This window comes from Mauremys reevesii, linkage group 4 (assembly GCF_016161935.1).
Source record: "Mauremys reevesii isolate NIE-2019 linkage group 4, ASM1616193v1, whole genome shotgun sequence".
NCBI classification, from domain to species: domain Eukaryota; kingdom Metazoa; phylum Chordata; order Testudines; family Geoemydidae; genus Mauremys; species Mauremys reevesii.
In genome coordinates, this window is record NC_052626.1 from 28,868,048 (window position 1) to 28,882,593 (window position 14,546).

A 14,546-nucleotide genomic window follows, 5' to 3' on the forward strand; every position below is an offset into this window, starting at 1 on the left:
GATCCAGATTCAGTTCCCAGCTCTGCCAGAGACTTCCTGTGTGACCACAGGCAAGTCACTGGATGTCTCGGGATCTCACTTCCCCAGCAGTAAAATAAGGTTAATCACACTTCCTTTCTCCCACCTTTTGTCTGTCTTTGTCCATTTAGTTTGTAAGTTCTTTGGGGCAGGGACTGTCTCTAATTAAAAGATCATACAACACCTAGCACAATGAGATCCTGATCTTCGCTGGAGCATCTAAGTGTTAGTGTAACACAAGAGTAACAATAATTTCCATTGGGTTTCATCTCAATCCAAGATCCCTTGCTTTCACAAAGCCTGGAATTTAGATTACTTACTCATCTGAATTCATAGGCACTGAAAAGAAACTGATTTCAGGTCAGAAAGCCATTGCTTAGCAGACCTCTCACTGCCTTTTTTCATTATTAATTTAATATCATCAGTGATTCAAAACACCAATGAGGCATAACGATAATACATTTATTTTATTCATTGGCTTTTCTATGGTGCTCAGCACCTCGGACCTGGGGTTTCACAAACATTAATTATCCTCACTTCAGGACATATTAGCCTCATTTTACACATGGCGAACTGAAGCCCAGGGAGATGATAATCCCAATGCTGCAAACACACATAGACATACTTAATATTAAGCACATATACATAAGTGTTCACAGGACTGGGGGCCAGATTTTTCAAGGTGTTAGATGCCTAAAGATGCAGATAGGTGCCTAGTGCGATTCTCATAAATATCTAGGTGCCCAACTCCCACTAGGTGCCTATCTGCACCTTTAGGCACCTAAATACCTTGAAAAATCAGGCCCAAAGTGACTTGCTGAGCTCCCATAGGGGAATCTGTATTAGAGCCAGGAATTGAATCCAAATCTGCTGAGGCTATGGCGAGTGTCTTAACCACATGGCCATCCTTTCTCTCTATGAAAAATAATTATAAAACAAGGCTTAGTTCTCTTCACCCGCACCTCCATCATTTCCCATTATCCTACACAACCCGCAGCCACACAGAAATACTATAGGTCAGGATCTCTCACATTTACCTTGACTGGGGAGGGTTAAGCATGTATTTAAATTAGAGTATATGTACAGCTTCACAGATTAAATCCAACAAACCCCACCTATTGTGAAGTCTTTTTTTAACAGATCACCTTCCGAATGGACCCAGTCACCTGGGTCCATTGGGAGGGATAGCTCAGTGGTTTGAGCATTGGCCTGCTAAACCCAGGGTTGTGAGTTCAATCCTTGAGGGGGCCACTTAGGGATCTGGGGCAAAAATTGGTCCTGCTAGTGAAGGCAGGGGCTGGACTTGATGACCTTTCAAGGTCCCTTCCAGTTCTAGGAGATTGGTATATCTCCAATTATTACCTTATTATTACATTAACTCCTTACACAGGCAAACTGCCATGAGTAAATAGTCAGGAGCTGGCCCTATATAGCTAGGTTTACAACCAGAACTGATCTAACACTTTCATTCTGTTTTACTATGAACTCATATTCTAAAATCCTTATTCAAATTCATCCCTCATGTAACCTCACTGAAGCCAATGAAGTTACATCATGGATCCATCTGAGACCATGATGCAATACTACTGAGTCATAAAGTTGGGGTTGTTCAAACATTTAACCTTGAATTATCTTTGTTTCAACATCCATCATCAAATCACACCCACTGGCATCACTAACTGCATTCCCTTTAATCTGGCAAGAACCCCAGAATTATTGTGGGAATTTCTGCCTCATTGCTCTTCTTTTGGGGACGAAAGTGCTCTTACCCCTGTTGCATTGCAGAAGGAGGATGATACAGCCACGGCAAGTAACGAATCACAGCTTTATTATCTCTGTGATTTCCTCGTGTAATTTCCATAGCTGCAATCTGAGCTAAACCAACTTTGAGATGTCCACCAAATGTGTCTTCATGCAGCGGCTGCGAACACGTCTTCATGTGACTCTGCAAAGTAAAGATCTGATTTTCTATCCAGTAGGGTATTGCACTAGATCCACTTTATGCAAATTCTCACACATTGTCTGTTCACCTTCAATCACCCATACAAAGAAAGAGTTAGGCAACATGTGCATGCATCCTTTCTATCAGCAAACCCTGCAACTACGTATGCAAACTAGCTTTTGCATACTCAATTTATTTAATTGCACATCAAAGGACTCAATCTTTTCACACGATAATACAATTTGCACAAGAAATTACCAGCTTTACCCAGGCAAATACAATATTTTGCCTCTTCAGTGGGTGAGAGACCATTTTGCATGGCTCATTTATTGTGAGGACATTTAGGCCCTGAAAATCTGAGGGCAGTGTTGTATCTATTGAGTGGCATATGCTTATCCCTGAAAACGTATTTTATAAAACACTGTTGTAAGCTGTAATGCTTAATTGGTGCTTCTTGAAATTCCTCCATGTTCCCAAATGTGCTAACTCTGAATTGTCTATTGCTATTGCACATGATGGCAGTGTCAATTGGTGTATGGTTTGCTTAAAGGGACAAACTGTCCTTTGCACAACAGAGGCCATATCATCAGATGGAATAAATTGCTATAATGGCATGGAAGTCAATGGACCTATGCTGATTTTCATCAGCTGAGGATCTGGCCTCAGTAATTTTAGTTCTACCAAATGAAATCATTTAACTGAACTCCTGTTTCAGAAGTGCAAAATCTTCCAGCACAGATGAGGGAGGATGGATGGATGGATGGATAGATAGATGATCGATCGATCTTTTGCTTATGTCCAGATAGTGAAATTTATAAATTCAGCTTTTCTGACTTTCTAGAAATTTACATCTTATTCCAAGAGAAAACAAAGACCATAAATAACTGAACACAGACGATAAATGAGACTATGGCTATGCTGAGAAGTTATCATGTGCAAGTCCAATATAATGCACTAGTTACTAATACAAGGCTGAGAAAGAAATACACAATTAATGTCTAACAAAACACTTTATTAGAGCTAAACTAACAACTTTTAACTAAATATTTATTCAGCAAACTTTACCTCTTTTTCTGTTCATTGAATTTCTGCAAACAGTGCTTTCCTTAGATTTATTCATTAGCTGATGAACAATTTCCCCCTTTTAAACTCAAAGCCTTGTTATTCACAATTTGACATCCCAAATCAAGTTGTGCTCCTAGGTTGTGATTGGTCATATAAGTCACATGATATTGTTCCCATCACCTGGATTGGCTAGTGTAACTCTGACCAACAGGCCTCTGGAGGGAATACTTGTAGAAAGCAAATATACAATGTGGACAAACTTAAAATCCACTTTCCAGGGACATTTGCATTAGTGAAACCCAGTCAATATGAACATTCATGTAAAATGAGTATGAATGGGCATGAACATGGATGATGTGGACTTGTTTAAAACTCTGACTGAACATTTGTAGGGTTTTTGGTTTGGTTTGGTTTTTTCAGGTCCATCGCTTGCTATACAAAGACCAACAATAAACATGAAGAACTTTTAGATTCTGCAAAGACTTATGCAGCTGTGTAATTTAAGCAAGTCAAGGTGCATGAGGTGGTAATATCTTTTACTGGACCAACTTCTGTTATATGTAGTGGTCAGAGGGCTATAGATGGTGAGACCTCTGGGAAAGTTGTTTTGTTTCTTGCATTTGCTCAGAAAGTAGGTGTCACTGTTAAGTTTTTCTTCCTTTTTCTTCATATAGTGGAGTTTCCATTTCAGATGGAAAAATTCCATGTCTTCCCATTGTTGTTTGCAGTGTTGATGTAGCCATATTAGTCCCAGGATATCAGAGAGACAAGTTGGGTGAAGTAATATGTTTTATTGGACCTTTTACCTCACCTGTCCTGTCCCTCTAATATCCTGGGACCAACACAACCACAGGCACCAGCTTCCTCCAGGCCCCAGGTGCTCAACCTCCTGCTCCGCCCCAGACCTCATCCCCACCTAATCCCTTCCTCCAAACCTGCACCCCCACCCTGCTTCTTCCTGCCCCCGCTCCACCCCAGGCCCTGCCCCCACACCCACCGCACCCCTTCTCCCAAGCCCCCATACCTGCCCCATCTCTTCCTGCCCAGTTCCGCCCCCTCCCCCAGCGCACCCCATCCCCGTTCCTCTCACCCCTCCCCCAGCACCTCCTGCACGCTGTGGAACAACTGATCGCGGCAGGCGGAAGGCACTGGGAGGGAGGGGAAGGAGTTGATCGGCGGGGCCACCAGAGGACAGGAGGTGCTGGCGGGGAGGGAGGGAGCTGGCTGGTGGTGGGTGCTAAGCACCCACTAGTTTTTTTCCCTGGCTGCTCCAGCCCTGGAGTGATGCATTTTCAAGAACAACGAGGAGTCCTTGTGGTACCTTAGAGACTAACACATTTATTTGGGCATAAGCTTTCGTGGGCTAGAACCCACTTCATCGGATGCATGGAGTGGAAAATACAGGAGCAGGTGTAAATACATGAAAGGATGGGAGTTGCCTCACCAAGTGTGAGCTTTTCCATGATTGGAGCCTTAAAGAGATAGCAACAATTTAGTAAAATGGGAAAAGAAAAGGGAAGAAGGGGGAATTAAAAAAAAAGTATGCAAGAAAGAGAGCTCTTTTTAGGAATATTTCACAGATGAGAGAGGTCATCTGAATACATTTACAAAGATATGGTTTCCATTTATGGTTTCAATCAAATTCATGTTTTCTGTGGGATAAGTGTACAGGATGAGTCTCTTAGTTTCACCACTGATTCATTTTTCAGTATATTTGGAAAGTAATTCAGAATGTGTGAATAATTTTTTAACAGGGAAAAATTAGAGTGGGCTGGGAATTCAGTTCAGTTGAAAATGATGAATTAGTTCACGCTTTAGAGTGGATTACTACTCCAGTGCAAAAGAGGAAAAAAGCAGCTTCCCCTACTGGAGCATTTCTGAATAGGGTTCAAGACAGACATTCAATAGGGCAGGCACTGGAAGCAAAGATTTTTCTCTCTTAAAAAAATTTCTTGTGGGTGTCAACAGAAGCATTTTTTCAGGTTTTACTCAGGATTCCTCCTCGTTTGTGTGGCTGACACTCTCTCCCTGCAAGAAGATGTTTGTGTGAAGATAAAAGATGAACTGGTAGCACGAGGCGATCTAGTGCACTGCCACTACTTTTCAGAAAAAGACTGACACATTCCAAAGCTTGGCCTATAAGAGAAGCAGCACACTCATCTATCTCCAGGGGAGCCGGTGTTTGCTGTGCAGCCTTTCAGTATCCCCTATGTGACGTTATTGATATAAATGGGGACCATATAGAACATGGGTTGCAACCAAGGTCCTGTAGTGGCACCAAATCCTAAGTAAAGGGGGTCATATAAGGTGTCTAAGACCAGGTTCCAGGTTGCTGGTTATAATTATGCTGTCTGTATGTCTGTATCATTTTTAGTTGAAGTTATGAATGTTGGCTAGCCTCCCAGACAAGCTGGTGTTAGCTCTGCCTAGCCTATTTGATGGCCCATTAAGGACCATTAAGGACACAATGGACCCATGGAGAGAAGGCAGACACGCCTTGTGACTCAGCAAAGTATGCAGGGACTGGCCCATGTGACTCCAGACTCCATATTTTTGCTGTAAAATTCCACAGTGAAGACAAAGGGATTCTTACACCTGGAAAAGTCTATATAAGCCTAATGCCTCATCTCCATCTTGTCTTCAATCCTGCTTCTGACCTCTGGAGGGACTTTGCTACAAACTGAAGCTTTACACAGGGGACTGAACGACCCATCCCGGTGGGGGATGTATTCCAGAGACTTAATCTAAACCTGCAGTTTACTCCAGCACTGCTGCAAGCCTGAACTAAGAACTTTGCCATTACTGTATGTAATTGATTGCATTTAACCAATTCTACCTCTCTTCTCTACCTTTTTCCCTTTGTAAATAAACCTTTAGATTCTAAAGGATTGGCAACAGCGTGATTTGTGGGTAAGATCTGATGTGTATATTGACCTGGGTCTGGGGCTTGGTCCTTTGGGATCGAGGGAACCTTTTTCTTTTATTGGGGTGTTGGTTTTCATAACCATTCATCCCCAGGACGAGTGCACTGGTGGTGATGCTGGGAGACTGGAGTGTCTAAGGAAATTGCTTGTGTGACTTGTGGTTAGCCAGTGGGGTGAGACCAAAGTCCTTTTTGTCTGGCTGGTTTGGTTTGCCTTAGAGGTGGAAAAACCCCAGCCTAGGGCTGTGACTGCCCTGTTTAAGCAATTGGTCCTGATTTGGCACTCTCAGTTGGGTCCCGCCAGAATCGCTCCGTCACACCCTACAGACTGACCTGTGCTGCAAAATGCATTGGAACAAATCAACAGCTCTTTAGGCACAGGCTAGAAGTGAACGTGGGAGATTAGTAGCTGAGCCTCCCTAGAACTATGTGTAGTATGTCAGAGCCCAGGGTGCAATGTGGGAATGACGGGAATATGTTTTCTTGCTAGTTAGAATTAGGCAATACTAGCTGTACTATATCTGTTAACTGAGCTTTAGATCACAAAAATACAATTTGGCAACTGTTTGATTTGCCTGTGTTCAGTGATGGAGTGACTTCTGATTCTGCTGATGGACTTCCCCTTGGATCACTGAGTTCCTGTTGTTCAAACACTAATGGCCTTTTGCCAGATTTTAGCATTGGCTGCATCTTTTACAGCTTTTGGACTCTCTTCTGTACTTTGGAATGACCTCTCTTCCATACTCCCAAACCATCTATTTGTCTTGCAAGCTTTGTATGGGTTACAAGTAGCAAGACCTGCTTACATCCCCCTCCTGCTTTACTTTATGTGCTAATTGGATGAAATCCACTCCTGTGCAGGGAAGCAGCACTAGATCAACAGACCATTTCAATCCCACTTAACACCATTTCTGAGGATGTAGGAGGTATTTAAGCAGTGCTATTGATATACCTGTGCTTCCCCTCTGCTCAGAGGTGAATTTCAACCACTGTGCATGTATTTTCAGCTCTAAACTATACTCACACTTGTTTAGAGGGACAATGTTACAATTTAAGTTGTATAAATAAAAATAAATTAGTAGTTATGATAACTTATTTTACAAAACTTAGTAATAGTATAACTGTTTTTATGGGCTTTTTAAAATTAAAATATTGTATTTTGATGTAAACATTTCTCTGGCATGTTTGCTGTCCAAACATTGCAGCATCAGGCTAATGTATAAGAATCCGAAAACAACACTGACTAGGAACCAAAGCGAAACTAACTAGTCTATTTCCATTGTCCAAACTGAGTGAAATGCATCATCATACATGCAGAAAAGAAAACTGGAATTTTAAAATTATTACAATTTTAATAACACATGGTTAAATCATACTTCCCTAACAAAGACAAGTAATGTCTGTGTGTGTGTGTATAAGGGATGCAGGATTGGTCCATTAAAGCAGAATTAGTAACATGGATACGGAACTCAATATTTCTGTATATGATTATTTAACCTGACTGTCCCTTCCAAAGCAATCTTTGTATAATATTATTTTATCAGCAGCCACATTTCAAAAAATGAAACCTGCGTTTTTATTTGTGTGCTATGCATATTCAAATCCAATCCTAACTTCAGCCCTTTCCATAAGCTCATTCTTGTTTTTCCCTGAGGAAGTGACTAACCTATGATAACACTAGCTTTAAAACAGAAATCTCTCTGCTGGTCATTTTCATATAGGTGCCTCCAACTGTGCTATTTACAGAAAGGATGAAAGTCATAATTAGCAAATACAATTTGGGTCAACATATCCCTGTAACGTACTCACCTTTAATTTGGTTAAGGTATGCATATCGGCAATAAAATCCAGCACGTCATTAACGTACTGCCTCATGCACTCCATTGCTGCTGTTCCACACTAAAAAAAAAACACAAAAGAACTGAATTCAGTCATCTGGTTTTTGACATATTCAGGTTTCTGGATTTGCCTCATGTTCACTGAAAAAATATGTTTCTTGGCTGCTTCCGGTGGTGCACCGTTTAATCTGAAATATTCCGTGGGAGTCTTCTTTGCAGTGTAGTTTGCCCCATTATACAAAAAGCAGCCAATCTCAGTACCTACTTCATCCATCACAGAATTTCTCATCAGTGACTGTAATAAAAAGTGAAGTGAAGACCTTTTAAGAATATTAGTACAGTGTACTCCCTTGAACTTTTCATGGAGCCTGAATCAAAGTCCACTGATGTCAACAGGAGCCTTTTTATCAGCTTCAGTGGGCTCTGGATAAGGCCTCTAGTCCCACAACTTTTCAAGCAGCTGAGCTCTCCTCTGAGGCAAAGTGGTGGACTGAGCCCTAAGAAACTGAAATAGAACCACAGGCACAGACGCTCTGTGTTCATATGAACGAGTCCAGTTCAGGAAGCTTATGTAAAGAACATGGTCATTCTTCCTTGCTCACAAATTCCCAGTGAAAATGGCACCAGAAAAATTTGTTTTTAATCACTGTTCTCATGCTTTTCACTTGTTAACAGATATGAATGTGTGCACCACAATTTTTGCGAGTAGAGCTTAGTGGAATATTTTCATTGACAAAGTACTCCAAAGATCAGCACTTTGCTGCCATTTCAAATGTACTTAAAAAAAATCAAAAACATGCTAAATTTAGATCACACTTCACAACAGGTAGGGTTTAAAAAATGTGTTTTCAGAGTAGCAACAAAAGTAGTGTTTTCACAACACTTTGGGAACATGCAAAATTCTGGGAGCCCAAATTGTACAAAGCAAAACTGTAAGATTCTTTTTTAAGAAACTGCAACAACCCCCCCCCTCCATAATTACAAATAGCCTTAGGGAAATAGACACAATAAAGATAGTTTCTTTCCTTCAACTCCTATTTAAATGAAGAGGACAGATGGCACACTAGGCTCAATCATGAGCCAGCCTACACACCAGCAGCACCGGGGAATTAGGGGGTATAAAACATCCCCCGATGCTCTTGCATGAGCGATCTGCATTTCAGTCACAGGTGGGTAAGCAGCTGTGCCAGCATACAGGGAGAAGAAATCTGTACCAGGAAAATGGCTAGCTTGCATTACCCTCCCCCATAGAGCAAACGGGGAGCAGGGACCAAACTAGAATGTAATAGAGTCACAATTTGGCCTGGGCTCTGTTCCCGGGAAGTGCAGTTGTGCATGGCCCCTTACTCAGGGCACACTGCCAGGTGCCAGTCTAGCCCTCAGTTAGTAAAAGATCTGCAAGGCACATGCCGAGCAATGCAGTGAATTAAATGACCAAGCTAAACATAGATCATACCAGAAAGCTCTTCATAACAGCTTTGTGAGAAGGTGCATACGACAGGTGGAGTATTCACCTCACTCCAAAGGCAGAATCCTCTGAATCCAAGGGGTTGATTTTCAGGGGTGGTGAGCACCCACAATTTCAGCTGAAGTCTGTGGGAGCTGTGGCTGCTCATCACCTCTGAAAATCAAACTTCTATAAATTCAGGATTATGCTGGGTCCAATACACTTACTGCACTACATGACATCGTTGTTTTATCAAATCTCATATCTTGCTTCCAAGAGTGGCCAATACCTATAGCTTTAAAAGAAGACAAGAAGTCATAATGCACCTGGCCTGTAATGCAATACTGTACATTGGGAAAGAATATTCCTCTTTGACCCCTCTAGTAAATGGTCTACATCCTAAACATGACTGAGTTGGGGTTGGTCCTGCTTTGAGCAGGGGGTTGGACTAGATGACCTCCTGAGGTCCCTTCCAACCCTGAGATTCTATGATTCTATGAACTGATCACCCTTTACTGAGCATGAGTAACAGCCAGTGTTGTTTTTGTTCATAAAACTATTCAGCCGTGAGTTTTAGTTGCTGAAATTTGAGAATCTGCTCAAATTCTATATTTAAGCAGCTGACCGAAGTATTTATCATTTTTCTATGTTAATATAAATCTACACGGTGCTGAACTATAACACTTCCTGCCTGTTCAAATGCTAAGCCTGTCAGTTCTCTTGACAGGATAACAAACAGTAAAAGAAGGTCACTGGCAGCCCTGTCAGAGTGTCCTCCATCCAGTTTCTGTGGACTAAGGATTCCACATTGGTTCTTTTAAACTGAGTGATGGAATTCTAAAAGGCATTGTGCTCAAACCTCCTGAATAATAAACCTCTATTGCAAGAGACTTCTCTCCTACTATGTATTCAGTTTCTTTTGGCAGTAATATGTTGCATTCAAACAGCAGAACAACTTTCTCTTCTGTTAGTTCTTCTACAGTGATCAATTTATTCCATGTCTTGTTATATCAAGAGCAATCTGGCTACTTTGATCAAAATACAATTCAAAGTTTCTGTTAGGAGAGGCGTTAATTATCATTGTGGCTTGGAGTTAAAAGTCATAGAATCACAGAAGTTAGATACAGAAAAGACGTTAGGCCATCTATAGAGCTGGTGAGACTTGCACATAGAAAAGCAGTCTGCAAATCCTGGAGCAGACTTGGGATGACTAAGGACAGGCCCAAGACCCTATCTATCTACTGGTATTTGTGCTACACCCAGCATGATAAATGATATCAGGATTATTTAACTTCCTTCTTTATCTGTGTCTTTCTTTTGGGAAAGTGGGGGTAATTGTCTGAACTCTCCCTCCCCTATGACATCTTTTGGGGCATTCAGTTGGTCTGCTCTCCAATTCAGTTTTCTGGAGACTAGCAAGGTAACCCCTACTTGAGTGAGAAGCCCCACTGAAATCAATGGGACTTGTCATGTGAGTAAGGACTACTCATATAAAGTAGAGGCTGCAGGATCATGTTGTGTTACTTTAAATTTTTCTCAACATTCTATAAAAATGAATCATCCAAGCTTCTATCTTCAATGCCCTGGTAAGCCAGAAGAGAAACAAAGGTAAGAGAAAGGACATTTCCATGAAACAATCTGAACATCAGAACTGTGTGAGATATCATTTTTTAAAAAGCAGAAACAAAGAGATGGAGTGTGGTTCACTACTTACTCCAGGCATAGATGCAATCATCTGTTTATGCAAGATTGTTGACTCAGCTAGTTTTGTTCCAGCATCTGCACAAACAAACTAATAAGAAATTAAAGATGAATTATATTTGTAGGAGCCTGAAGACATTAAAAAGTAATTTATGATTTTATTAAACTCAGCTCAGATCTCTTTTTGTTGACTTTTGTGGCAACTTGCTTTTGGCTACAAAAGAGCTCCTGCCATTATTAAAAAGCAAGTTTGTCCGTTATAAACAAGTTAATTCATCAGATAGAAAAACTGACTTTAAAGTATATGAATTGACAGATATAGGCTGATTTGTGCACTAATGGTTTGAAGAAAAATATAAGATAAAATAGGAAATTTTCAATCAAACCTAAATATATTTGTAATCAACAGGACACTTTTGCATTTCTCCAAATAACCTCAATGTCACATTCTTAATGTGACTGATTTCAGGAGTAAAGGAGGATGGATCAATGGGCAATATTCAACTTTCATGAATCTCTATTGGAGAACTCTATCACTGGAGTTACACTAAGGATGAATTATATTAACAGATTTTAAATTCAGAATGGACCATTATGATCATCTAGTCTGACTTCTTGCATAACACAGGCCATAGAATTTCACCCACTAATACCTGAATCAAACCCAATAAATTCTTGTTAATCTAGAGCAGCTGTCATTGAACATTATCATGCTTAATTTTTCCTTGTTTTTCTTGATTCCATGTTTACACTTCCATTTACTTTTAATTCCCCTGCCCCCAAAACCACTGATGTCCACAATATTCATACACCAGGCCTTTTAATGTTGTTGTTTATTCTTTATATATCTCCAACACTGTGCTAGACACTTTTCAGACAAGATGATGAGATCCCGGCCCAAGAGAGTTTTTACTATCCTAACAAACATTGTCCTTGTACTTGAGCAATTCTTGTAGTTTCTGTCCATAGAGATGCAGTATGTCATCCCCCAAAGAGCAGACACAGAAGCAAGGTTCCCAAGCTGAGGTGTCAACCTGGACGTCCTCAGTGTATGTTGTGGTTTCACTGATTTGGACAGCCTCAAACTACATAATATATCTATTAACTGTTTGACACACAAGTCTGGCACCATTATCACCATTGATTGTCCTCAATCTTGGCCCCAGATGTCCCCTGCAGTGCCTGAAGCTGCATTTCTAGTCAATCTCCCATGTCCTATATCTTTTGCAATGTATTTTAATTAGAACATTTGTATTATATACCAAGACTTGGAAACACTCAAACAGTAAACTGAGATCTTTGACATCAATCTGTTCTTTGGGGATAAATGCCACAAAGAGAAAAAGATATGTGTAGGGTAACATTCAGACAGGGTCTCCCCATATACACGGCATGATTCTGATCCCATTTACGCTAGTTTCACACCAGAGTAAAGACAGTGGTTCCAATTTATATTGAAGAGAGATCATGATGTGACCCATAACATTTCAGTCATGGTTGGTCAGAATCTATTCTGTGCCAGAGCTCTATCTGGCATATGGAGGGAAGAAGGAGGCCTCTGGGAGCAGTTATGGTATGCACCAGCCGCAGTGATATTTAGAGTAGCTGTTAGGCTGCTCTAAATTATGCCAGAGATGGAGGAACCTTAAGGGACCCTATACCAGTGGAGGACAGGCATACTCCTGACATGCCCCCCCCCACACCCTTGGCACATCCCCTACTCTGAGAAGATATGCCAGTAGGAAGTTCTCCTGTGCCAGAAGAATTGTCTGCTGAACATTTCCTGCTGTATTATGGTCCTTTTGCACTCACTAGAGAATCTGGCTGGGTATTTCTAACACATTATGGTAGGTTATGTGCATTGCTATAGGTAAAATATTGTGTCAATATTCAGTAATTTCAAGTCAACTGAGAACATCTGCTAAAGTGAAACATTGTTGATTTTAAATATTATTTTCCCTTAAAACAAAAAAGCCTTATTAGCATCCTGTTAACATACTAAATGCAAAGTATTCAATGGGGTGAGTTATGCACAAAGATTAATATAAACATGAACAATGGCTAACACAATCCATAAAGTTTGTAATGCCCAATTAGCTCCTCTTTAGTTTATAATTTTGGTTACCATCTGGCCTGCAGCTGCAAGGATCCTTCCAGAGCTAAAGTGCAGGGAAGAAGGGCTGGATAAACCAAACCAAAGCTCAATACTAAAATTTCTTATTTCCAGTTCAACTCACTGACATTCATATTAACTCCCTACAAATACACCTCTATTCCATTATAACGCCACCCGATATAACACGAATTCAGATATAACGCGGTAAAGCAGCACTCCGGGGGGGGCGGGGCTGCACGCTCCCGCAGATCAAATCAAGTTCGATATAACGCGGTTTCACCTATAACACGGTAAGATTTTTTGGCTCCCGAGGACAGCATTATATCAAGGTAGAGGTGTACTATGAGGCATCAAGATGCCACTGGCAATGGATTTAGTACCAGTCATACGTAGGGTCACATTGGAAAAGGATGGGAAATATATGTTGGACCTCTTCCTAACATTGTCTGCTAATTGAGATAAAGTGGTTGGGTAATGGATAAATGGACATGTCTGCTGAATTTGGGTGGGTAAATATCCATCTGTTCATGCTCAGAGTTCTAAAACAATATTTGCGAGAAATATCTTAACATGTGACCTTCATCTTTCAGTCAGTTATGCTTTATGATTAAATTCTGAGGACTAGATCCTCAACTGGTGTAAATCAGCATGGTTCCACTGAAGTCAATAGAACTACACTGATATACATCAGTTTACGGTCTGGCCCAGAATGGGTGCCATCTCATGGGTCTTGTTGTTAAAAAGGGGAAATAATAAAACATGTAAGTTAAAAAGAAATGAAACATCAGGCCTGATTCTGAGCTCTCTTGCACTGCTTTAATTGCACTGACTTCCACAGAGGTAATGCAGACTTACACTGTTGCAAGGAGGACGGAATCAAGTCCTTGGAATTTAAAATGCTAGTAGAAGCAGCAGTTCCTATACAATCTGCCTGGGCCACACCTCCATAAAGAAGATATGGTGTGGGGGCTGCAAAGCAGGCATGGCCATTGGCTCCTGGCAAGATTTCAGTGTTATCCTCGGTTGAACAAAATTTGGATGCTAGGCAAAAAAAACAACAACCACCAAGAAACCTTGCAATAAATAAATCATCAAAATGTAAAAACCGTGCTTAAATAGATGCTTATACTGATCTTTTGACTATCAATTTTCAGAATACAATTAACCCTAATGGAAAGTTTCACTAATTAATTTGAATATTTGGATATAAATGTTGATCAACACGTAAAACAAAAAAACAGAGGGAAGAGAATATAATACTGAGGAACCCAGAGAATTTGGGAAACTACGTTATAAGAGTAGAAACTGTTGGTTTAGGAGTCTGCAAACAATCATTTGTGAAATGTTAATATGACCACAACTACCTGCCAAACTCTTCACTTAGAGTAACAAAGTGAAAATGAAAGCAATAATACGCTACAGTAGACAAGCATGTTTCACATTCAGTTAATGACTAAATTCTAGGCCAAAGTCAAACCTTCAACTTTTCTAAGAGT

At 40.6% G+C, this 14,546-nt stretch overlaps 1 protein-coding gene across 8 annotated transcripts in view; it reads right to left on the reverse strand.

The window, feature by feature from the left end:
• The window catches only part of UNC79 (unc-79 homolog, NALCN channel complex subunit), a 147,844-nt gene that overhangs the window by 12,974 nt on the left and 120,324 nt on the right, over window positions 1-14,546 (reverse strand). For all 8 annotated transcript variants that reach the window (XM_039536994.1, XM_039537002.1, XM_039536999.1 and 5 more), the window contains 3 exons: window positions 10,948-11,025; window positions 7,758-7,847; window positions 1,788-1,963 (listed from right to left, as the gene is read on the reverse strand). In XM_039536994.1, the coding sequence (XP_039392928.1) occupies window positions 1,788-1,963; window positions 7,758-7,847; window positions 10,948-11,025 (344 nt within the window). The remainder of the gene's footprint in view (window positions 1-1,787; window positions 1,964-7,757; window positions 7,848-10,947; window positions 11,026-14,546) is intronic.